The following is a 26225-nucleotide window of genomic DNA, read 5'->3' as shown; positions in this document are numbered from 1 at the left end:
GTTTCCCTTTCTCCATCAAAAAAAAAAAAAAAAAGATTTCAAGTCTTTTATCTCAAACCTATACTTATTTCATGCATTTCAGTTTAGGATGGTGACATCTTTTTATGTATCATGGCAGGGGCAAGATCAGATAATATAAAAATCTAGTTAACGTAAGGAATAATAAAAATGACATATATATACCTTAAATGTTTTATTTCCGTGGAAAAAAAAATGGGCCAACAGTGTTTTAATTTAATGTAGCAATGCTCTCTGGAGATTTCCTTGAGCAAATACACCCATTTGTCATCTACACTCCCATTTTCAGTTTCTCTCTTTAAGTTTTTTAAATTTATTTTGAGAGAGAGAGAGCATGCATGTGCATTTAGCTGGGTAGGGGCAGAGAGAGAGAGAAGCGAGAGGGAGAGAGAGAGAGGAGAGAGCGAATCCCAAGCAGGCTCTGCACTGTCACCACAGAGCCTGTTGCAGGGCTCGACATCATGAAATGTGAGATACTGTGTTCTTCATTGCTCATTTCCCTGAAATTCTTTGCCTTTCTCCAGTGATAGAAAGTAACATAATTCTGCAAACAATGGTTTTACATATATACTAATCATGTGTTATCAGCCATTCCTAGAAAAACATGGAGTTAGAAACAGAATGAATCCAAAAGACTTGAGAGAACATTTAAATAGACTGTATGATTTCAAACAATCTTAGTGTCCCTTGCAGATAATGGAGCTATCTATTAAATTCCAAGAATTATAAATTTTTAAAAAATTTTAATGTCTTTATTTTATTTTGAGAGACAGAGACAGAGAGCGAGGGGGGGAGGGGCAGAGAGAGGGGACACGGAATCCGAAGCAGGCTCCAGGCTCTGAGCTGTCAGCACAGAGCCCGATGCGGGTCTCGAACCCACAAACTGTGAGATCATGACCTGAGCTGAAGTCGGACACTTAACTGACTGAGCCACACAGATGCCCCAAGAATTATAAATTGTAAAAGGATAAGATATAGTGAATGGCTTTCCTCTAGGCTCTACTCTGTTCATAATTTAAGTATTTTATGCTCTTTGCTCTTTTTTTTGTTTGGATTTCTCAGTGTCTAAATTTTGTCTTGATTTACAGATAAAGGGAAGGTCCAACTAAATACGTTGATGGAAGAATTGAGTTCTGTTTTAGGTAAGTGAAAAGTTACTTAATTCTTTACACTGTTTAAATATTTTCTACCATCCCTTTGTTATTTTAACCTTTCATTAATTAAATAATTGATAACCTTTTTTTTTTAATAATCTGTGCTTTTGCAACAATGGTACTAGATCTTTACATAAGACAAGAATTTCAAAATTTAGGTTATAACATGTAGATGTAATTGTTTGAAAAGGTCATCAACATAATTTTCTAAGCAGTTATATTAACTATATATTATTGTATGTATTATTTTCCTCCAACATTATGAAGACTTGCCTTGTATTATAAATAAGGGACAATATGATATTTTTAAGTCTGACATTCACTCCATGCAATGCAGTAAGTGACCTTAGGTCTTTGTTTTTCATCTAGCAATAGAAGGCGGTACTGTACAAATACATTTTGTTTTGTTTTTCATAATTTGTATTCTTTTGATAATGTTCTCTTATAGCCATGGCAACAGACTTTTCTTCATAATGTGAGAATGTTTTTATTCCTAATTCCACCTTTTGATCCTCACTCAACTGAAGCCACAGAAGAGATCATCAGGGACTGTCCAGACCTTCACTATTGTTGATTTTCCTTGAGATGAGCTGACATCTGAATGTCAAGATAGTTTCATCCTGGTTTTGTCTGTGAATTATTTGTTTAATTATTTGTACATACAGTGGCTACATAGAAGCATTTAAGACTCTGAAAAGCAGACCTCAAACAGCTGTGAGACAGACAAAACCAGCTGAAGGTATTAGAAGAAGGAAATGGAAAGCAGTCTAGAATCATGGTCTGGTATTTCTTAGGGCTGAAAGAAAACTACTCCCAATAATGCCTTAGGTCCACCTTACATAACCAAGTTGGCTTTCTTTTTTTTTTTTTTAATAGTTTATTATCAAGTTGGTTTCCATATAACACCCAGTGCTCATCCCCACAAGTGCCCTCCTCCATGCCCATCGCCCCCTTTCCCTCCCCCCAAACCCATCAGTCCTCAGTTTGTTCTCGGCATTCAAGAGTCTCGCATGGTTTGCCTCCCTCCCTCTACCCCACTATTTCCCTCCAAGTTGGCTTTTCTTAGATAAATTGGATCTATAGTATGAATCCAAGTACAATATCCACTATTAACAATGGTGCAAATCCCCCTCTTGTCAAAGAAAATTTAAGGAAATCCTGTCATTTATCTAGGGATTTTAACTGGCTTATTGTACTGAATAATAGGGCATTAACTGTAGTATATACTCACTCAGCCACAAGTTTTTTATTATTGTAGATGGAATACATTATACTTAGAAATCTGTTCCACTAGGTATTATTTATTTCCCCATAAAAGTTTCTATTCCCATAGACTCTTTATAAGAAGACAAGATCCATCAAGACTATTGGAAAGTCATGCACAATTCATACACAGAAATTGTCAGTCAGCCCCACATCAATTCTTTAAATTGGTTTGCTAGTAAAAGGCTGAGTAACAGAGTTAAGATTGTCCTAACTCTAACAAACTGATTGTCTCTAGTAAAACCTAAACCTTAATAAGTTAATGGTTATAATAAGGGAGATCATGAAGATCATCATAGGCTAAATCAGAAGTATATAATTAATAAAAAGAATAAATATGACAAAAATAAAAATAAAAATATTTGAAAAATATACAAAGCACTGACAAACTGTTTTCTTATTCTCATGATCTTGCATGAAACTCTACTTCATGCAGTTTTCTACTTGTTCTGAAGATCTTGAATTTGGGGTCAGCAGGTGACTAACATGAACCACCTGCTTCTTGGACTCTCTCTGGACTCTCTCTCAATATGAGGTCTCTAACGTAATTTTCCAATTCTGATAATGTCTCTTAAATTTTCCCAGAAGTTTTTGTGTTCAAAAGACAGTGAAGTTTCTGAATAATAAACAAAATTTCTTGTATAATCATGAATAATTACCAAAAGAAAACATATTGCCTTGTAATTGAATAGATAAGATGGGATGTTCTAGGTAGGTAGCAGGATATCTAAAAGTTTACTAGCCAGTATGTGTGCTATGGATTTTTGACAAGAAAGTGTTTCAATCCATCCAGAAAATAAACATAATATTGGGGCGCCTGGGTGGCTTAGTCGGTTAAGCGTCCAACTTTCGCTTAGGTCATGATCTCGAGGTTCGCGGGTTCAAGCTCCGCGTCGGGTTCTGTGCTGACTGCCAGCTCAGAGCCTGGAGCCTGTTTCAGAGTCTGTATTTCCCTCTCTCTCTGACCCTCCCCTGTTCACGCTGTCTCTCTCTCTCCTAGAAATAAATAAAAATATTAAAAATAAATAAATAAATAAACATAATATTATTAGTACATATCCATAACTCAGAGGCAACTATATAAAATCCATTTGGATATGCCCAATGGTCCCTTAAGGTATAGTTACAGATTTTCCAGAATTATTTTTATTTCAGAGGAGGCATGGATTGGTGATATCCTCTAATATAGTACAAAATATCTTAATAAGTTTTAAATGTGGCAAGTTTGGGGCACCTGATTGAGCAACTGAGGGAATTGCACAAATATTGGCAAAATTATGATGTTGCTTTATGTGGAATTTTCACAAGTAATTAATTTGAAATGTATCTGATTCAAGTAGGTAACAATCCTGGCTTTGCCATATCTTATCCTCATGGATATTATAACCGGACCATTCCAAGTATTTCTTTACAAAATTGAACTCAAATTTTGTGTCTCTATAATGGAATCTTTGAATCTGATCCTACATGTGTTTTTCTTATCTATTAGAGGTCATTCAAAGAGAACTTTAGTTTAGGGATGCCTGGGTGGCATCCAACTGTTGGTTTTGGCTCAGGTCATGATCTCACAATTCATGAGATGGAGACCCGTGTCAGGCTATGCACTGACAGCACAGAGTCTGCTTGGAATTCTCTCCCTCTTTCTCTCTACCCATCCCCTACCTGCATGGGTGAGCACACTCTTTCTTAAAATAAATACACAAACTTTAAAAAAAAAAAAAAAAAAGAAGAAGAACTTTAGTTTTAAAAAATGAAAAGATGAGCCACAGACTGGAAAGAAATATTTGCAAAACACATATCTGATAAGGGACTTATATCCAAAATATTCAAAGAATTTTTAAAGCTAAACAATAAGAAAACAACCCTAATTAAAAACTGAACATGGGTACCTGGGTGGCTCAGTTGGCTAAGCATCTGACTTCGGCTCAGGTCATGATCTCACGGTTCATAAGTTCAAGCCCCACATTGGGCTCTCTGCTGTCAGCGCAAAGCCTGCTTCATATCCTCTGCCCCATCTCTCTCTGCCCATCCCCCTCTCTATCTCTTTCTCTCAAAAATAAACATTTAAAAGAGTGAACAAAAGATCTGAATATTTACCTCACCAAAGAAGATATACACATGGCAAATAAGGATATGAAAAGATGGTCAACATCATTTGTCATTAGGAAATTGCAAATTAAAACAATGAGAGAATGCTGCATACCTATTAGAATGGCTAGCAAATAGAACTCTTATTCATGGTTGGTGGGAATACAAAATGGTATAGTCACTTTGGAAGACAGTTTTGAAGTTTCTTACAAAGCTAAACTTAATCTTACAATGAGATCCAACAGTCACAAATTAGCTATTTACCCAAATGAGGTGAACACATGTCTACACAAAAACCTGCACACAGATACTTGTAGTAGCTTTGTTCATAATTGCTGAAACTTGTAAGCAAAGAAGATATCCTTCAATAGAAGAATGGATAAACGAATAGTGGTCCCTCCACATATTGAAATATTATTCAATTATAAAAGGAAATGAGCTATCAATCTATAGAAAGACTTGGAGGAAACTTAAATGCGTATTGCCTAGTGGAAGAAGCCAGTCTGAAAAGGCTACACACATATTGTATGAGTCCAATATATGATATTCTGGAAAAGGCAAAACTATAGAGACAGTAAAAATATCAGTGATTGCCAGGAGTTTACAGGGGGTGGCATAGGGAGGAGAGATGAATATGAGAGCCACAAGAGAATTTTATTTTAACTTCAGTGAAAATGTTCTGTATGTTACTGTAATGGTAAATACATGACATATTGCATTTGTCAAAACCCATAGAACCATAAAATGCAAAGAGTAAATACCAAGGATATAGCTGGATCACTAAGAGAAAAATATATAGGCAGCTTCTAGAAAAATCGATGTGAAGGCTTCCTATGCTCTCCTTCTTATGAGGGGTCACATAACATAACATATTTCCCTCCAGTAGCAAAAATGTCATTTCACATGTGTGCCCAGGGAAGCCCATTAGGGACTCAGTGCCTAAGGTTTTTTATTGGGGGCTTCTCACATAGGCACTCTCTGTCTATCAATATACCAGACTCCCAGAAGAAAAACAAATATTCACCATAAATTGCATTGTTGCACAAGACTAGGCACATTGACCTAGGCTTATCAGTTCCCAGATGCCAGCCAAATACCAACCTGGCAAGCAGACTCTTCTGAAGATTCCAGACTTAGGCCTGCTATGTTAACTCTTTTCTGCACAATCTATTTAGTAAGATGATCTGCTAAGGCATTTTCTCTACTCTTTATAACATCTGTTTTACTGTGAGCTTCTACCTTTATGATAGCGATTTCTTTAGGCAGTATCAAAGAACCAAGTAATAATTACTATAAAAGCATATCACCTATCATTTAATTTTACCAATTTAAAATCTCTAGAAAGGGCCAATGTTCAGTCACTTGAACCATCTTGTGTGTGTGTTAAGGACTTGGATCTTTCAAGAGAACTGAACCAACTAATTATTGCATATTTAGCCTACTATGGTCCCTTTCAAAACTTTTAAGACAAGACCTATGAACAAATAATATTAAATAATAGTGTGGTGCTGAAGTGTCCAAATGATCTGTTTAGGAGATGGACGCTTCTTGAATTATAGAAATTATAATTTCTAATTTCTATATAAGAATTCTACTTCTTCTCCATGGGGTAAAGCGAATAGAGTCACTGGATTGAGAGCATTACACCAGTAGATAGTAATATGGAGAGAAAGTAGCAGTAGTCCATAATTAGTAACCAACTAGTCAAAACAATATTGGATATTTTCAGTTAGCGGTGGAGAGTATAATTGTATATATACAGTGTCATCAGATTTAAATATGATCTTAATATGAGATCTGAATATGTTTTGACTAACTTCAGAGACTCCGATTTCTCTGAAGCAAGGAGGATATAGCCAAGGCTACTGAATTAAGGGATAAGCTATAAAAAGCAGTGGATCTTATAGTGCACAGTCTTGATGCACTGTGTTAATGCTCCCGAAGTGTCACCTAACCCCATGCACTGATAATCCAGAATGTCAATATGACTCTTGTCTTGAAGGATACCCATTCTCAGAACAAAGAATTTCACATAAAGAGCAGTTTATAGTTTAAAATTATTAAACATACAAAGAAACAAGCCACCATGAGTAAGACACCCATCATGAAGAACATTTAGCACATCAGCAAAGATTTTAGATTTTGGAATTATCAGACCAAAAATTATTAAATAAGCTTGCTTAATATGGTTTAACAATTAAAAGAGAAGCTTGAACACATGAGTGAAGAGCAAGATGATTTGATGAAGAACAAAAAAGACTTTTGAGAAATGAAAATAGTAAAAATTTAAAACATTTGTCTTTCTTCCAGATTTTCCAGTTTGTTGGCATATAATTTTTCATAATATTATTTTATAATTGTTTAATATTGTTTGTACTTCTGTGGTGTTGATTGTAATCTCTCCTCTTTCACTCATGATATTATTTATTCTCTTACTGATAAGTCTAGTTAGGGAGTTATCAATTTTATTAATTCTTTCAAAGAACCAGCTCTTAATTTCACTTATCCACTATAGCCAAACTATGTAAAAAGCCCAAGTGTCCATCAACTGATGAATGGATAAAGACGATGTTGTGTGTGTGTTTGTGTGTGTGTGTGTGTACACACACACATATACTTAGCCATCAAAAAGAATGAAATCTTGCCCTTTGCAACAATCTGGATGGAGCTAGAGTGTGCATTATGCTAAGTGAAGTAAGTCAATCAGGGAAAGACAATACCATATGATTTCACTGAGATGTGTAATTTAAGAAACACAACAGATGAACATACATGAAGAGGGGGGAAAGAGAGAAAAGTAAACCATAAGAGACTCTTAATGGTAGAAACAAACTGGGGGTTGATGGAAGGAGGTGAGTTGGGGATGGGCTAAATGGGTGATGGGTATTAAGAAGGGTACTTGTTGGGGTGAGGACTGGGTGTTATATGGAAGTGATGAGTCACTAAATTCTACTCCTGAAACCAGTATTACACTATATGTTAACTAACCAGAATTTAAATTAAAATTTGGAAGGAAAAAAAAGACACAATGGACTATTATTCAGCCACTAAAAACAAACAAACAAACAAACAAATAAATAAAACATTTGAAGGATTTAATAGTAATTATAAATAGCTAAAGAAAGAACTAAGGCACTTAAGAAATTACAAGGTATATAATACAAAAAGACAAATGCGGAATATGAAAGAGAGGTTAAGAGACACAGAAGATAGATAAGAAAATCTAACATATGTCTATTTGGAATCCTAGGAAGAAAAGAGAAAGAGAGGAAGACAGAGGCAATATTTAAAGAGAACTTTCCAGAACAGATAAATAGTGTAAATCTAAAGGAACCAAGTGACTCCTAAGCAGAATAAATAAAAAGAAATCCATACTAGACATATGCATTTAAATATGCAATATATCTAATTTACGAACTAAAAGTTTAGGATTCTAGGCAGTAAACTTTCAGAGATTCTCTTTCCACTTATTTAAACCAAAAGACTTAATTAAACCAAAATTGTTTTTCCTTTCTAAAGTTATAAAAGTATAATAATCAAAAGATTATTTACCATAAAAATAGTATAAAACAAAATTACTGTGGAAGACTGAGGCCCTGTTTTTGAAACATACTTTATAACTAGCATTATTATGTGTATTTTTATATAGTATTAATTATTAATTCGTATAAGGCATATAATTTTTGTACCTTTCTAGATTTATGTGCCTAACATTATACTGCTCTAACATAATTATAATTTCAAACTATCAGGAGAACTACTTATAATTTCTATTTTGTAAAGAAAAGACCCAAATTATTGTTTGTTCTGTTATTTATATGTTTATAAGACAGTCAGGGTGATAATAAATTTTAATTTTTGTTTGTTACAGAATATGTGATTTTTAATACGCATGAAATTATCTTAATGGCACATGAGTGAAAATATTGCTAATTAATAGTGTTTGATTGTAATAACTCACTAATTTTGTGTTCTTCTCAAATTCTTTTTTGTTACCATTTCTGTCTTTTCTAGGAAAGCAAATTGATGTCAGTGACATAGACAGTGCTCTGAAAGACATGAACGTTGAGGTCACAGATAAGGAATACTTTAATTTAGTAAAAAATCTACCAGTTGATGGTAAGGACTTAAAATATATATGTAGGGGCACCTGGGTGGCTCAGTCAGTTAAGTGTCAGACTTTGGCTCAGGTCATGATCTCACGGCTTGTGGGTTCGAGCCCCACTTCAGGCTCTGTGCTGACAGCTAGCTCAGAGCCTAGAGCCCGTTTCAGATTCTATATCTCCCTCTCTCTCTGACCCTCCCGTGCTCACACTGTCTCTCTCTCTCTCTCAGAAATAAGTAAACATTAAAAAAAAATTTTAAATATATATGTATACTTCAAGGGGCTTTACACTACTGTACTATAAGATTTTCTTCTAAAATGCTATCAGATTGTTACCAGGTTGTTTTGTTTTCTTTAATCATTTTTGAAAACGTTTAGAATTATTTAGAATAGTTCTTAAATAATTATTTTAGAATAAAACTAAAAGTTTAGTTTTAATCAGGGTCATTTCATTTTTATTATGATAATTGGTAGCTATTTCACTTAATCTTGCCAATAAGATATGTGTATTATTGTCCTGGGTTCCATTAATATTCCTGAAAGTTAGTAGAAAGATGTAAAAATGGAAGAATAAAGAATGTAAGAAAGAAATCAGAGGTAAAAATAAATCAAATGAGATCTATGTTTTATAAGTTTTAAGCCAACAATTCTTTTTTTTTTTTTTTACAAATAGTTTATTGTCAAATTAGTTTCCACATAACACTCAGTGCTCATCCCCACAAGTGTCCTCCTCCATGCCCATCCCCCCTCCCCCCCACATCCATCAGTCCTCAGTTTTTGTCAGCACTCAAGAGTCTCTCATGGTTTGCCTCTCTCCCTCTCCCCCACCATTTCCGCCCTTCTTCTCCCCCATGGTCCTCCGTCAAGTTCCTCCTAATCCTCCTGTACGTGCAAACATATGATATTTGTCCTTCTCTGCCTGACTTATTTCGCTCAGCATAACATCCTCAAGGTCCATCCATGTTGCTACACATGGCCAGATTTCATTGTTTCCCATTGCCATGTAGTATTCCATGGTATAGATAAACCACATCTTCTTGATCCATTCATCTGTTGATGGACACTTAGGCTCTTTCCATGTTTTAGCTATTGTGGAGAGTTAAGCCAACAATTCTTGACTTTTATGCAAAAGTGAAAAAATTTGCCTCATTAAAAATATTTCTCTAAACTTTGTTACTGTTTGAGAGAAAATTAGATACACTTCAGAAAAATCATTATATAAATCTATTTTTTGAAATTATGGAAATAAGGGAAGATTGTAGAATATTTATTGTTTGGGTGAATCTCCCTTATTATTTTTCTCTGACTGTGAATCATGTCTTTTCTTACAGCTGAAGGAAAGGTGTATCAAAAAAGGTTGCAGGATGGTGTGAAGGCTCTTAAAAGTGAGTGAGAAGTATGATGAGAAAGCAGATAAATCTGAGATATTCTCTTATTTTGTATACACTGATTTATTTTTATTACATTAAAATTTTCACATAAGTATTTCCCAATATTAAATGGATATGTGATATATGCCATTGATCCCTGGGAAATAACCCAGCCTTTTCAGAACTTACACTATGTTGGTATGAACAAAAGATGGAGTCAGAGGATGAGACTCTCGATCTAGTTTTAATGTTGGCCCTCCTTGTACCATTAACTAGCTCTTACTGGACTTTAAAGTTAATAAGTAAAGTGATAACCATAATATCCATGAATTAGTAAGGAATTTTTCTACATCTTGGTTCTTTTTATGATAATTTGTCTCTCTTAAGGAGGAAAGGTGGCTATGAATAAACTGGTCCCATTTCTGGGAAATATGGGGATTAAGCTATCACACGAAGAACTTGAAGATTTTTCACAAAACCTACCAGTTGATGGTGAGCATTGTACATAAAAATGTACTCCCTTTAGGACAGCTTGGTTTGAGAGTATCCATAGACCACTGATAGTATTTATTTAGTATCAATAGGGCATTTTTTTAAAACATGTAGCTAAATTCAGGTTTTCAGTGAAAGAACATCCTATCTCTTCTTTAAGAGAGTATTCTATGAATTATGAAAATTTGTGAGAGTACTGACAGACCATTCTGAGGTCAAAGAATGAAGAAGAAAAGGAAAGTAGAATGAGAAACATTTAAAAGAAACATTAAACAATAAGAGAACAGCCTATGATGAGGAATGATTAAAATTGACTAATGGTTGGGGCACCTAGATGATTTAGTTGGTTGAGTGTCTGACTCGATTTCAGCTCAAGTCATGATCTTACAGTTCATAGGTTCAAGGCCCACATTGGGTTCTGTGCTGACAATGTGGAACCTGCTTGGAATCCTCTCTCTCCCACTCTCTCTGCCCCTCCCTGTTAGCTCACTCACGCTCTCTCTCACCCCCTCTCTCTCCAAAAATAAAGAAAAACATTCAAAAAATTTTTAATAAAAATAAATTTTAAAAAATAAAAAAGTTTTTTAAATTGATGGTTATTTCCAGTATATTTCCCTATTCTGATAAAGTCAGAAAGACCAAAAAAGGATAGAAACACACTAAGAATTTTAAAAGAGATAACTATAGATATCAAGCATAATACTACTATTACAGTACGATATTATATATAACATGAGATTAAGTTGTTAAATATTTTAATAAAATGAACCTTTTTCCAGGGTAAAAGAAATAAATTACCTATGTTGAGCCAAGAAGAAGTGAAAAAAAATCAAGAGACCAGTAATAATAGTTGAAAAAATCTATCAAATAATTGCATCTATCAACTGTCCACCACCATCTATCACTCTAACAAAAGATGACAGGCACAGAGAGTTTTAGGAGTAAGTTCTTTCAAATCCTCAATTTATTTTAATACTATCCAAACCGGTCCAGAGGATTCCGGTTTGAGATGATGAGGAAACCAAAATCTGTCTAGTTTTTCTTTCCTCCAATACCTAACAAAGTGAACAAGAACAAAAAAGTAAAAAAAAAAACAGCAAAGGAAATTTCAGCACCAATCACATAGTAAAAGGAGGCCAACCTACTGCCAGAAATGTTTAAAGGGGACAATCAAGGAAATCAAAGATTTTAGAGTAGAAATGGTAGTACAGAAGAGCTACAGTCCTCTAAGCCTTTCTCTTCCCTCAGAAACTAAACTGGTAAAATGCCCAGATCTGGAATGCAGCAAATTGAATAGATAACTTTTCTCTCTCTCACTCCTTGTTTACTAAGAAGATGTAGAAACAACTGCTGGGGAGAAATCTGATAAAACAGGAGAAATGAACAATAGGAATCACTTATTAATAAAATAAAAACCTCAGAGCTAGCTATGGACAGAATTGAAGGTCTGATGGGAAGCCCAAGAAAACCATCCCATTCACAGATCTGTGGTTTGGTTAAATGTCTTTACTGGAGTTCATTCTACTTAAGTAGAGCAATGAACCCTGTTGGGTCATTCAACCAAACCTCAGATATGAGAGCAGGGCTCACATATAACAAAGACTATATAACATCTCACCACAGCCTCATCTTACAATAGAAGTGAGTAGAACAGTTTTCTTCAAATGCATCTCACTGAGGAAAGCTAACTGGTCTGAGATGCTATCAAAAGAGCAACTAAATGTTGTTACATTAAATCCTGAGAATAAAATGAAAATCTGAACATGACTGCTGGAGTATATGCAAAATGAAAAGAAAGGATATGGCAACAATTCTAGTATTAGCACAGCAGAGAAAAATAGCAAAAGAAAAATAAGAAGGAAAGTGATTGGAATGGAAAGAAGATAGCATGCAAAAAACAAATAACCCCGTCTTGTAGTAGCATAGTCAGTTTAACCTAAGGAACAACCAAAAGGAAGTACTTGACAATTAAGTCATATTACAGAGCAACTTTAATGGATTCAATAAAGCTAGATCTCAAAATGAGAAGGTAGCATAACATGGTAGTATTAAAATAGACAGGAGCGCCTGGGTTGCTCAGTCAGTTAAGCATCTCATTTCGGCTCAGGTCATAATCTCACAGTTTGTGAGTTCAAGCCTCATTGGGCTCTTTGCTGACAGCTCATAGCCTAGAACCTGCTTCAGATTCTGGATCTCCCCCTCTCTCTGCCCCTCCCCCACTCATGCTCTGTCTCTCTGTCAAAAATAAATAAAACCTAAAAAAAAAAAAATTGAAAAAAGAGGGAACGACAAACCATGAAGTAGATTCTAAAGGTTGCTGGAAGGGAGGTTGGGAGAGTGGGCTAAATGGGTGATGGAGATTAAGGAGGGCACTTGTGATGGGCACTAGGTGTTGTATGGAAGTGATGAATCACTAAATTCTACTCTTGAAAGTAATATTACACTATTTGTTAACTAACTGGAGTTTAAATAAAAACTTGAGGGGAGTCTGGCTGGCTCAGTCAGGTTCTGACATCTGACTCTTATTTTCAGCTCATGCCATGATCTCACAGTCCTGAGATGGAGCCTGGATCCAGACTTAAGATTCTTTCTCTCCCTCTCCTCTGCCTGTCCCCCTCTCATGGACTCTCTCTCAAAATAAATTTAAAAAAATTTTTTAAATATAAATTAAAACCTGAAACTACAAAAAAAATAATAAAATTTAAAAATAAATAATTAAATTTTTAAATAAAATAAAATAAGGGAAATTGTCTAACTAAAAAAACCAAGTGAGTACTAAGCAATCATTATAGAATTACTAAATAAATTATAAACATCAAAATAAAAAAATAGGTATAGCTGAAATCCTATTGAAAGACTAAGAGAACTTACCTCTCTCTCTCCTAAAAATAAATTAAAAAAAAAAACCATTAAAAAAAAAATTAAAAAGGGGCGCCTGGGTGGCTTAGTCGCTTAAGCGTCCGACTTTTGCTTAGGTCATGATCTCGTGGTTCGTGGGTTCGAGCCCCGCATAGGGCTCTGTGCTGACTGCCAGCTCAGAGCCTGGAGCCTGTTTCAGTCTGTGACTCCCTCTCTCCCTGACCCTCCCCTGCTCACGCTGTCTCTCTCTCTCTCCTAAAAATAAAAAATAAAAAATAAAAAAAAACATTAAAAAAAAAAAAGAAAGACTAAGAGAACTTAAGATAGCCACAGTAAAGACAGGGAGAAAAGATTAATGCTATTTGGAATTTATATTTTTTTAATGTTTACTTATTTATTTTTGAGAGAGAGAGAGAGAGTAGGGGATGGGTAAAGAGTTAAGGAGACACAAAATCCCAAGCAGGCTCTACACTGTTAGCACAGAGCCCAATGTGGGGCTGGAACTCACAAACTGTGAGATCATGACCTGAGCCAAAATCACGAGTCAGGTGTTTAACCAACTGAACCACCAGGCACCCCTAATGCCATCTGCAATTTAAATAAAAACTTTTTTAAAAAAAGATTAATGGGGCGCCTGGGTGGCTTAATCGTTTAAGCATCTGACTTCAGCTCAAGTCATGATCTCACGGTTTGTGAGTTCAAGCCCCACATTGGGTTCTGTGCTGACAGCTCAGAGCCCCGAGCCTCCTTCAAATTCTGTGTCTCCCTTCTCTCTGCCCCTCCCATGATCATGCTCTGTCTCTCAATGATAAATAAACGTTAAAAAAAAGTTTTTCTAAATTTTTTCAAAAAAATTAATGCTCTTTCGGAAGATCTTTTATGAAGACTAATCTTTTTAAGGTAATTTACCTACCTATTATAAGTGTCCTAGGACATGTATGTAAACTTCCAAAACTGTCTTGTCTGTGTATTTATAAATATACAAGAATCTTTATGAAACCTAAAAATATAAACTTGTGAGCAGTAAAAAAATTTTTTTAATGATTAAAAGTCAGGACATCCTACCTCTAAATTGTAGGAGCCATCAATTGGTCAAAAAATGCCAATGGATTTGCATTTTCAGGCCATTCAACAGAGATCTAATGACTGCACACTTATTAAGAATACATTTCCCAAGATCCTCTCAGAAAGACAACTTCTTGGGGCGCCTGGGTGGCTTAGTCGGTTAAGCGTCCGACTTTCGCTTAGGTCATGATCTCGCGGTTCGTGGGTTCGAGCCCCGCATCGGGCTCTGTGCTGACTGCCAGCTCAGAGCCTGGAGCTTGTTTCAGTCTGTGACTCCCTCTCTCTCTGACCCTCCCCTGCTCACACTGTCTCTCTCTGTCTCCTAGAAATAAATAAAACATTAAAAAAAAAAAAAAAGACAACTTCAATGGAATTAGTTCTAACAGAAAAGATGCAAGAGAGTTAAGTACAGAGTAGGATTTTTTCCCTTAAAGAATAGAAAAAATGAGTGGAGCAGGTGAGTGAAATAGGTGAAGGGGATTTGGAGTACAATTATCTTGAGCACTAAGAAATGTCTAGAATTGTTTAATTATATATTGTACATCTAAAACTAATAAATACTGTATGCTAATTATACATTAATTTTTTAAAAGGAAAGGAAAAATAGAAAAATGACCCCCAAAAAGTGATGGCTTCTCATTTACTGTCCCCTAAAAAGAATACAAATAACATTTCTTGACTCTAACGTAATGGCTTCATTTTCAAAATGCATCACTGTATTTTCTTCATAAGGCAGCTATACATTATAAACCTTAAGCATATAACAGTCCCATGATTTTTTCAGTAAGCCTGAAGACTTCCACCGGCCTCCAGGAGCTTACAACAAGACTAGTCCTGAGGTTTCAAATATTAAAGTTTTCTCCACAGCTACAAATTTCTTTCTTGTTGGGATTATTGAACACAAACTCTTCAACTTAGATCAGTTCTGTTCCTAAAAGTGTTAGCTGTGCTTCTTTTCGATGAACACTCTGACTCCATTGTGAACTTCTCCATCAGAATCACTTTTGTTTTAGTATATTCTAGAATATAAGAAAACCTATTACAATCCCTCGTTTGAACACAAACTTTCACATCTATGTGTTCAAACTTATTTTTAAGAAGTTGTTGGGGTGCCCAGGTGGCTCAGTTGGTTAAGCATTCGATGTCAGCTTGGGTCACAGTCTCACAGTTTGTGGGTTCGAGCCTGGCATCCAGCTCTGTGCTGATAGCTCAGAGCCCAGAGCCTGCTTCAGATTCTGTGTCTCCCTCTCTCTCTGCTCCTCCCAGCCCATGCTCTGTCTTTCTCTTTCTCTCTCAAAAATAAATAAACCCTAAAAACTTTTAAAAAAATAAGTTGTTTGCTGAAAGTGTCAGAGTGGGGGCAGATTGAGTGGGCTTGCATTTTCCTTTTCCTTATAACCCACACAGTGGCTTGGACTAACAAAGTTAACATCTTCACCTTCCTGGTGTTCTGGTGTCCTAGGCTGGCTATTTTATAATTTTCTATGTAAAGCTTTGCTTTTAATTCAATGGATTTATTTTTAGGTATTTTTTATACTATTGGAAATGGTATATAAATTTTTTGTTTTTCTTTCTTAAAAATTTTATTGTCGAGTTGGTTTCCATATAACACCCAGTGCTCACCCAACAAATGCCCTCCCCCATGCCCATCACCCCCTTCCATGCCCTCCCACCTCCATCAGCCTTCAGTTTGTTCTCAACATTCAAGAGTCTCTCATGGGTTCCCTCTCTCCCTCTCCCCACTATTTTTCCCCTTCTTCTCCCCCATGGTCCTCCGTTAGCTTCCCCCTAATCCACATATATGTGCAAACATATGGTATCTGTCTTTCTGCCTGATTTATTTCACTCAGCATAACACCCTCAAGGTCCATCCATGTTGCTACACATGGCCAGATTTCATTCTTTCTCATTGCCATGTAGTATTCATTGTATAAATATACCACATCTTCTTGATCCATTCATCAGTTGATGGACACTTAGGCTCTTTCCATGTTTTGACTATTGTTGAGAGTGTTGCTATGGACATTGGGGTACATGTGCCCCTATGCATCAGCACACCTGTATCCCTTGGGTAAATTCCTAGCAGTGCTACTGCTGGGTCATAGGGGAGTTCTATTGTTCATTTTTTGAGGAACCTCCACACTGTTTTCCAGAGGGGCTGCACCAGTTTACATTCCGAACAACAGTGGAGGAGGGTGCCCGTTTCTCCACATCCTCGCCAGCATCTAGAGTTCTCTGATTTGCTCATTTTAGCCACTCTGACCGGCATGAGGTGGTATCTCAGTGTGGTTTTGAGTTGTATTTCCCTGATGAGGAGAGCTGCTGAACATCATTTCATGTGTCTGTTGGCCATCTGGATGTCCTCTTTGGAGAAGTGTCTGTTCATGTCTTCTGCCCTTTTCTTCACTGGATTGTTTGTTTTTTGGGTGTGGAGTTTGGTGAGTTCCTTATAGATTTTGGATACTAGCCCTTTATCTGAAATGTCATTTGCGACTTTCTTTTCCCATTCAGTCAGTTGCCTGTTAATTTTTTTGATTGTTTCCTTTGCTGTGCAGAAGTTTTTTATTTTGATGAGGTCCCAGTAGTCCATGTTTGCTCTTGATTCTCTTGCCTTTGGGGATGTGTAAGTAAGAAATTGCTGTGGTGGAGATCAAGGAGGTTGTCTCCTGCTTTCTCTTCTAGGGTTTTGATGGTTTCCTGTCTCACATTCAGAACCTTTACCAATTTGATTTTATTTTGGTATATGGTGTGAGAAAATGATCTAGTTTCATTCTTCTGCATGTTGCTGTCCAGTTCTCCCAGCACCATCTGTTAAAGAGGCTGTCTTTTTTCCATTGGATACTCTTTCCCACTTTGTCAAAAATTAGTTGGCCATACATTTGTGGGTCCAAATCTGAGTTCTCTATTCTAGTCCATTGGTCTATGTGTCTGTTTTTGTGCCATACCATACTGCCTTGATGATTACGGCTTTGTAGTAGAGGCTAAAGTGTGGGATGGTGATGCCTCCCATTTTGGTTTTCTTCTTCAATATTACTTTGGCTATTTGAAGTCTTTTGTGGTTCCATACAAATTTTAGGATTGTTTGTTTAGTTTTGAGAAGAATGCTGGTGCAATTTTGATTAGGCTTGCATTAAATGTGTAGATTGCTTTGGGTAGTAATGACATTTTAGCAATATTTATTCTTCCAACCCATGAGTATGTAATGTTTTTCCATTTCTTTGTGTCTTCAATGTTCTTCATAAGTTTTCTATAGTTTTCATCATACAGATCTCCTATATCTTTGGTTAGGTTTATTCCTAGGTATTTTATGGTTTTTTGTGCAATTGTGAATGTGATCAGTTTCTTGATTTCTCTTTCTGTTGCTTCATTATTGGTGTATAAAAATACTACCAATTTCCATATGTTGATTTCGTTTGTAATTAGTCCACTTTCATTCATGATTTTGTCTACTTGAGTGCTCTCTCTTTTCTTTTTGGGAAGCCTGGCTAGAGGTTTACCAGTGTTGTTTATTTTTTCAGAAAACCAACTCTTGGTTTCGTTGATCTGTTCAACTGTTTTTTTGGTTTCTATATTGTTCGTTTCTGCCCTGATTTTAATTATTTCTCTTCTTCTCCTGTTGCTCTCCCTCTGGTTCCTTTAGGTGAGCTGTGAGATTTTGCACTTGCACTTTTTCTAATTTCTTGAAATAGGCCTGGAGTGCAATGTACTTTCCTCTTAGGACTGCCTTTGCCGCATCCCATAGAGTTTGGATTATTGTATTTTCATTTTCATTTGTTTCCGTATATTTTTTAATTTCTTCTATAATTGCCTGATTGGCCCATTCGTTCCTTAGTAGGGTGTTCTTTAAACTCAATGTTTTTGGAGGTTTTTCAGACTTCTTCCTGTGTTTGATTTCAAGTTTCATAGCATAGTGATCTGAAAGTGTGCATGGTATGATCTCAGTTCTTTTATATTTATTGAGGGCTGCTTTGTGTCCCAGTATGTGATACATCTTGGAGAATATGCCATGCTCACTTGAGAAGAAAGTGAATTCCATGGCCTCAGTATGTAGAGTTCTAAATATATCTGTCAAATCCATGTGGTCCAATGTGTCATTCAAGTTCATTGTTTCTTTAGTGATTTTCTGTCTAGTTGATCTATCCATTGCTGTAAGTGGAATATTAAAGTCCTTGCTATTAGCACATTCTTATCCATAAGATTGTTTCTGTTTGTGATTGTTTTACATATTTAAGGGCTCCCGTATTCGGTGCGTAGACATTTATAATTGTTAGCTCTTCCTGATGGATAGACCCTGTAATTATTATATAATGCCCTTCTTCATCCCTTATTACTGTCTTTACTTTAAAGTCCAGTTTGTCTGGTATAAGTATAGCTACTCCAGCTTTCTTTTGATTTCCCGTACCATGATATATATTTCTCTATCCCCATACTTTTAATCTCAAGGTGTCCTCCAGTCTACAGTGCATTTCTTATAGACAGCAAATAGATGGATTTTGTTTGTTTGTTTTTTTATCCATTCTGCTACACTATCTCTTTTGATTGGAGCATTTGGTCCATATACATTCAGTGTTATTATTGAAAAAAATGGGTTTAGAGTCATCGTGTCCTTTGTGGGATATGCTTGTGGTGGTGTCTCTGGTATCTTGCATTCCTTTCAACATTTCCCTCATAGAGTCCCCCTCAGGATTTCTTGTAGGGCTGTTTTAGTGGTGATGAATTCTTTCAATTTTTGTTTATTTGGAAAGACTTTTATCCCTCCTTCTATTCTGAATGACAGGCTTGCTGGTAGAGGATTCTTGGCTGCATATTTTTTCTGTTCATCACATTGAAGATCTCCTGCCATTCCTTTCTGGCGTGCCAAGTTTCCGTAGATAGGTCTGTAACCGCTCTGATAGGTTTCCCTTTGTATGTTAGGGCCCCTTTATCCCTAGCTTCTTTCAAAATTCTCTTTGTCCTTATATTTTGTCAGTTTCACTATGATATGTCATGCAGAAAATCGATTCAAGTTATGTCTGAGGGGGGTTCTCTGTGCCTCTTGGATTTCAAACTCTGTTTCCTTCCCCAGATTGGGGAAGTTCTCTGCTATAATTTGTTCCAGGACTCCTTCGGCACCTTTCCCTCTCTCTTCCTCTTCTGGAATTCCTATGATACGGATATTGTTCCATTTGAATGTATTGCTGAGCTCTCGAACTCTCCTTTCATGTTCCTGGATCAGTTTATCTCTCTTTTTCTCAGCTTCCTCTTTTTCTATAATTGTGTCTTCTAGATCATTTATTCTCCTTTCTGCCTCTTCAATCTGTGCATTAGACACCTCCATTTTATTATGTATCTCATGTATGGCATTTTTTAATTCATCACAACTATTTTTAAGCTCTGTAGTCTTTGTAGCAGTAGTTTCTCTAATGTCCTCCATGCCTTTTTCAAGCCCAGCGATTAATTTTGTGACTATTGTTCTAAATTCTTGTTCAGTTATGTTGCTTATATCTGTTTTGAGCAGTTCTTTAGCTGACATTTCTTCCTGGAATTTCTTTGGAGGAGAGTTCTTCCGTTTCATCATTTTGGTTAGCTTTCTATATCTTGTTAATTTTAAAAGCTTGTTACGCACTCTGTACCTGCAAGTACTGCTGTATTAAAGAAGGCTCTTTGACTGTCCAGGGCCTGTCCTTTCAGGAAGTGTTCTTTGAATGGTGTCTCTTAGTTTCTCTTGTTGAGACTTTGGTTATTTAACTTCCCTACTTGTAGTTATATTTTGGACTCTCCACCATGTGTACTTTGGCTTGTTACTTGAGGTAGCCCTGGAAAAAAAACCCGACAGACAACCACACAGGGAACAAAGGTAAACAAATGCACAGACAAATCCAACAAACATGTAAACCGAAAGGGAAAAAGAAAAAGAAAAAAAGGAAGGGACCAAAAAAAATAAATAAATAAATAAAACAAAACAAAAAAGAAAAAAAAAGAGGAAAGAGGGAAGACAATTAAAAATAAAAATTAATAAAAAATTTAAAAAGAAGAAAAAACCCAAAAGACAAAGGACAGTCTAAATGCATAAAACCAGAATTCCCAGCTACAAATAAAGAGCCAGGTGTATGCAGTGCTGATGGAAGAGCATTTACAAAGAGAAATGACAGGGCAGAGAGGAAGCGAAATTGGAAATGAAATGACCAGCCAGAGAGACTAAGATTGATTCAGCTTGATTCAGAGGGAGAAATCATAGAATATGTTTAGAGGCAAGGAGAAAGAAACGAAGATGTTACTGAGAGAAACTATATAGTCTGATTACTCCCGAGAGAGAGAGAGAAAAAGGTAGTGGTGGAGGTGTAGAATGTACATCTAGAGAATGGATTAAATGTTACTGTTTAAGCAAACCAGTGACCAGAGTGCCCCGACCAGCAGAGTGGAGGGTTGCGAATGAGAAGAGGGGGAATATATCTGAATAGAAAGAATTATCTAGAATTAATCATGGCAGCGCATCCATGTTGGTCTTGCCCCGGGCCTAGGTAAAAAAAATAAATAAATAAAATAAAGCAGCTCTCTAGTGGGGATCAGCATGGTTTGGTGTAGGCAGGTCTTTCCCTGAGGCCCCGCCTTGGTGGTTATGGGGAGAAAAATGGTGTTGCCCCAGTCCCTTCTCGAACCATTGCAAATCACTCCTTTGCATCCGATCACCCTGTGCTGTTGGTGTAGCCAAGGTGGGCTGTGTTCCATGCCCCACTTTCCACCTCATTTCCGGGTCCCAGTCCACGCGCTTTATTGATACCACCCGAAACACAGTCCAGCAGGTTGCTGCCTCCCTGCTTAGAGGGTGGGGAGGAGAGTGGCACAGCCTCAGATGCGCCTGGGTCAAGCTGCGGCACAGCCTGTGATCCACCACTGCAGCGCTGCCAGGGGTCAAGCCTGGGGAACGCAGCCTCATGCCCACAGCGACCACTGGGGATGGTGCCAGGAGCGAAGCAGAGCAATTTTTCCTGGCACCCTCTGGCACCGGGGGGCACCTAGTTCAAAGTCAGCACCCCAGCTAGAACTAAAAACACTCTCCTTCCGAGCCGAGGTTTTTCTCTTCTCCAGGGACAGTTCTTTGAACAGTTTTAGCTGCTCTTTCTTTTCCCCCTAGACTCACCTCAGCTGCCCATGAGCCACGCTCCCTCCCCTCCCTCCATGTCTCCAGTTCCGCTGGCTTTTATCTTCCCCAGTTTGCACTCACACTCTTACAAGGTTGCCTTCCCAGTGTACTCTGTCTCTCTCCTCCCAAACTCCTGTGGCTCAATGTCCTTTGACTTCAGGCCTTCTCTGTTTGAGAGATGGGTGCAAGCGAAATGCATGGAGTTCCCTACTTCTCTGCCATCTTGCCTCAGTCCTAATGGTATATTTTTTTAAAAATTTCTTTTTCAGTTTGTTGCTGATACATAGAAAATATTACTGATTTTTGGGTAATGACCTTGTACCCAATAAATTATGATTGAATATTCTCATGAGTTTTCTACATATATATCTCTAAATAGTGATAGTTTTCTTTCTTTTCAATAATTATACCTTTTATTTCTTCATCTTGCCTTACTGCATCAGTTAGAATTTCCAGTATAATATTGTATAAATGTGATGATAGTGAGCATCCTTACCTCATTTCTTTTTTTTTTTTTTTCTTTTAGAGAGAGGGAGAGCACAAGCGGGGTTGGGCAGAGGGACAGGAAGGGAGAGAATCCTAAGCAGGCTCCACGTTCGGTGCCAAGCCTAACGGGGGGCTCAATCTTATGACCATGAAATCATGAATTCACCCAAAACCAAGAGTCAGATACTTACCTGATGGAGCCACCTCGGAGTCCCTACCTCATTTCTTTTTTTTTTTTAATTAAAAAAATTCTTTAATGTTTATTTATTTTTGAGAGAGACAGAGCATGAGTTGGGGAGCAGGGGAGAGAGAGACGGGACACAGAATCTGAAGCAGTCTCCAGGCTCTGAGCTGTCGGCACAGAGCCTGACGCAGGCTCAGACTCACAGACTGTGAGATCATGACCTGAGCTAAGCTCAACCACTCAACCTGTTGAGCCACCCAGGAAACCCAGCTTACCTCATTTCTAATCACAAAGAGAAGCATTTCCGTATTTCACCATTAAGTATCGTTAAGTATTACTTTATTGAAATTTAATGTATATAATCTTTATCAAATTAAAGGAGTTCCCTTCTATTCCTATTTTGCTAAGAGTTTTGTCTTATTTCTTTCACCAGTGTTTTCTAGTGCTTCAAGTATGAGCTTTGTACTTCTTTTGTTAAATTTATTCCTAGGCGATTTATTCTATTTGGTGGTCGTCCAAGTGAAATTTTTCTTAATATTATTTTTCAATTGCTTATTGCCATTACTTTTTTTTTAATATTTTTATTTATTTCTAGGAGAGAGAGAGACAGCATGAGCAGGGGAAGGTCAGAGAGAGGGGGAGTCACAGACTGAAACAGGCTCCAGGCTCTGAGCTGGCAGTCAGCACAGAGCCCTATGCGGGGCTCGAACCCACGAACCGCGAGATCATGACCTAAGCAAAAGTCGGATGCTTAACCGACTAAGCCACCCAGGCGCCCCTTATTGCCATTACTTTTAAGTTTGTTGAGATTTGGCTTTATAATCCAGTACATGGTCATTTTTTAAAAATATTCACATATTTTTCACATAAAAATAAAAATTCACATAAAAAATTTCACATAAAAATATGTGAAAAAATATGCAATTTTTGAAAAATCTGAAATTATTGAGTTATAGTGTTGCCTATATCTCCATTAAATCAAGTTTTTAAAATTTCTTGTTCAAATATCCTAAAGTCTTAATAATTTAATATCTTAAGATCTGCTTATTCTATTAACTACTGACAAAGATGTATCAAATCTCCCCCTGGGGTGCCTGGTGGCTCAGTCAGTTAAGCATCTGACTCTTGATTTCAGATCAGGTCATGACTCACAGTTTGTGACTTTAAGTCCCACGTCTGGCTCTGTGCAAACAATGTGGAGCTTGGTTAAGATTCTCTCTCCCTCTCTCTTCCCCTGACCCTTGCTCACATGTTTTCTATCTCAAAATAAAAAAATGAACTTTAAAAAATACCTCATTGTAATTTTGGATTTTTCTATTTCTCATTATAATTTTATAGTTTTCTTTAAGTAAAATACATACTTACTTTTGACCTCTCTGAATCTTTAGATTTCAGATATTTTAAATTCTTAAATTTTAGAGGCTTAGATCACTTCCTTGATGAATTTTACCTAGCATATAAGTAAGAAATAATGTCCGCATTACTCAACTCTTCAAAAAACATAAAAACAAGAAACACTTCCCAGTTTCATTTACAGAACTATCATAATCTTGATACCAAAATTTGATGAAGACAATACAAAAAGACCACAAGCTAATCTCTGTATAAACAAATAAGGCAAAAATCCTAACCAATTATCATGCAAAATCTTAACCAATTAGCAATCTGAAAATCATTTACATTTTTGCAATATTAATGAAATTACTGACATATTTGTGTTTAAATCTACTTTAGTGAATTCCTGTTTTTGTACCACGTGTTCAACATTCTGTTTTCTTCCATTCTTGCCTTCCTTTTGGACTAATTATTTTTTATTTTTCTTGTTAATTTGGAAGCCTTAAAGGTTATTGTAGAAATTACAATATGCATCTTTAATTTATCATAATATAATTTTATACTGGACATTTATCCTCATTCAAGGTGATACTGTTTTTGTTTTATACATTGTGTTCTTAAAATTGCTTCTATATCATCATTTCATTTCTTCTTATCCTTCCCTGTAGTCCCGTATTGAAAGGGAATACTGAGAGTTAAGTCAGATAAAAAAAATTTTAGGGGGGCACCTGGGTGCCTCAGTTGGTTGAGTGTCTGATTCTTGATCTCAGCTCAGGTCATGATCTCAGAGTTTGTGAGATTGAAACCTCTGTCAGGCTCTGTGCTGCCTGTGGAGAGCCTGCTTGGGATTCTCTCTCTCCCCCTCTCTGTGCCCCTCTCCCACTCTCTCTCAAAATAAACTTTTAAAAAATTTTAATAAAAAAATTTTTTTACATTTTCAGCGTATGCCTGTCATGTAAAATTTTCTCAGGAACCAAGAGAAATTTATAAATAGCTAACAGGAGCAAAAAAAGACTACAAACAAAATAAAATTATCTGAATACAAGATAAAATACTTGGATGCATGAAATGAAGCAGAGGAAAACACTTTTAAAAACTTAGTCTTTTATCTAAGTAAATATGATGAAAATGTAATATAGTAGTATAGAACAAAATTCAAGATGATATCAACATTCTAGTTGGGGGACAGTTGTCATAGGTAGAGAAAGCAGAAGGAACAGTCTCAGTGTTGGTCTGTGACTGCTTTTTATTTTACAGGTAATGGGAAGGTTGATCTGAAAAATGTGACAATGGAAATGAAAGATTTTACAGGTGAGTCGCTATAACACTGAAACCCTAATGTTTTATAATAAATTATATTTACAATTTTACATTCCCAGTAGTCTGTTGTTCATATTAATTTTGCCATTTTACCCAGTTATTATAAAATATAAATATTTCTGCCAAATAAAATCCATTTGATCTTATATTATCTGTTTTTAAAATGAACTCTAAGACATGCTTTTGATAACACGTCTTATATACTGTAGAGATTTTTTTCTTGTATATGTATATATGTCTTCACCTACATGTAAATAGCTAAATTTTAGGTAAACACATGAATATTTGGAAAGCTGAAGATAATGTGGATTTTGTCAACAATCAATTACAGTATAAGTATTAGGTCAGTATAAGATCTCCTGCTATAATTATTTCTTTTGGCAATTCATTATCCAATTTGGTAACTAGATTTTATTCTGTACATTATCCTGAAAATTAAGAGAGCCTTTATTAATCAATAATTTAGGAACAAGTTTGCTTTGAGTTCTAATAACACACTGTATTTCCACATCCCTTTTTACCTTCACTCTTTAATCTCCAGTTGGGAATGATGCCATATAAGGTATTTTAAGTGTATCTAAAAATATGTATCACATAGGTCAATAACATGTACTTGTTAACCTCTTGAACTTTCATAATACTGAGTTATTCATTTCTATAATTTTCACCTGTAAACACTCCGTATTTTCAAAGGAGAAAAGATTGATGTCAGAGATCTGAAAAACATTCTTGGAGTCATGGGGATAGAAGTCAATGATAAGGAATGTCTGGAACTACAAAAATTACTACCCACTGATGGTGAGCTGCATTGGTGACCTCCAGAGAGTTCAGTTTAATGGTCCTACGTGTGATATTTATATTTTCAAGTGACCCACGTCCGGGTGTGTGTTACCTGCACCGCTTCTCCAGCTCTTGCTTCCATATGAACAGTCTGTTAATCTGTGCCAAGTCAGGTAGAGTTCCACTGTCAAAAGAATCCTTTTCCACAAAATCAGTGTTGGCAAAGGATGTTACTGATGGTTTTGGAAGGGAGAGGGCAGAGGGAGTTACATCTCATTTCTCTCAGTAAACACTGCAAAAGTCCTCATAAATTCCTCTTCTCTCCGAGTCACTGTTCCTTACTTTGCCCCTGGGGACTCCCTTTTCCTAGTCCTTATCACCCGAACAGCTGAACCCTGAAAACTCCTCCCTCTGTTAAGCTACATTTTTTATTAAGTTTTTATTTTAATTCCAGTGTAGTTAACATACAGTGATATATTAGTTTTAGGTGTACAATATAGTCATTCAGCAATTCCATACATCACTCAGTGCTCAGCACAAGTGTACTCCTTAATGCCCATCACCCATTTCACCCATCACCCCA

At 36.4% G+C, this 26225-nt stretch overlaps 1 protein-coding gene and 1 pseudogene across 1 annotated transcript in view; one reads left to right on the top strand and one right to left on the bottom strand.

Annotated features, from left to right (window-relative positions):
- Positions 1 to 26225, top strand: part of LOC120244243 — a 199136-nt gene that overhangs the window by 146405 nt on the left and 26506 nt on the right. The window contains exons 51-56 of the mRNA XM_039250636.1: positions 1107 to 1160; positions 8538 to 8642; positions 9960 to 10013; positions 10386 to 10490; positions 24800 to 24853; positions 25556 to 25660. Coding sequence (XP_039106567.1) covers positions 1107 to 1160; positions 8538 to 8642; positions 9960 to 10013; positions 10386 to 10490; positions 24800 to 24853; positions 25556 to 25660 — 477 coding nt within the window. The remainder of the gene's footprint in view (positions 1 to 1106; positions 1161 to 8537; positions 8643 to 9959; positions 10014 to 10385; positions 10491 to 24799; positions 24854 to 25555; positions 25661 to 26225) is intronic.
- LOC120244268 lies at positions 15257 to 15846 on the bottom strand (annotated as a pseudogene).

This window comes from Hyaena hyaena, unplaced genomic scaffold (assembly GCF_003009895.1).
Source record: "Hyaena hyaena isolate Hyena2069 unplaced genomic scaffold, ASM300989v1 scaffold_378, whole genome shotgun sequence".
Lineage (NCBI taxonomy): Eukaryota > Metazoa > Chordata > Mammalia > Carnivora > Hyaenidae > Hyaena > Hyaena hyaena.
Note: the sequence above shows the minus strand (reverse complement) of the source record. Positions and strands in the feature narration are given on the sequence as shown.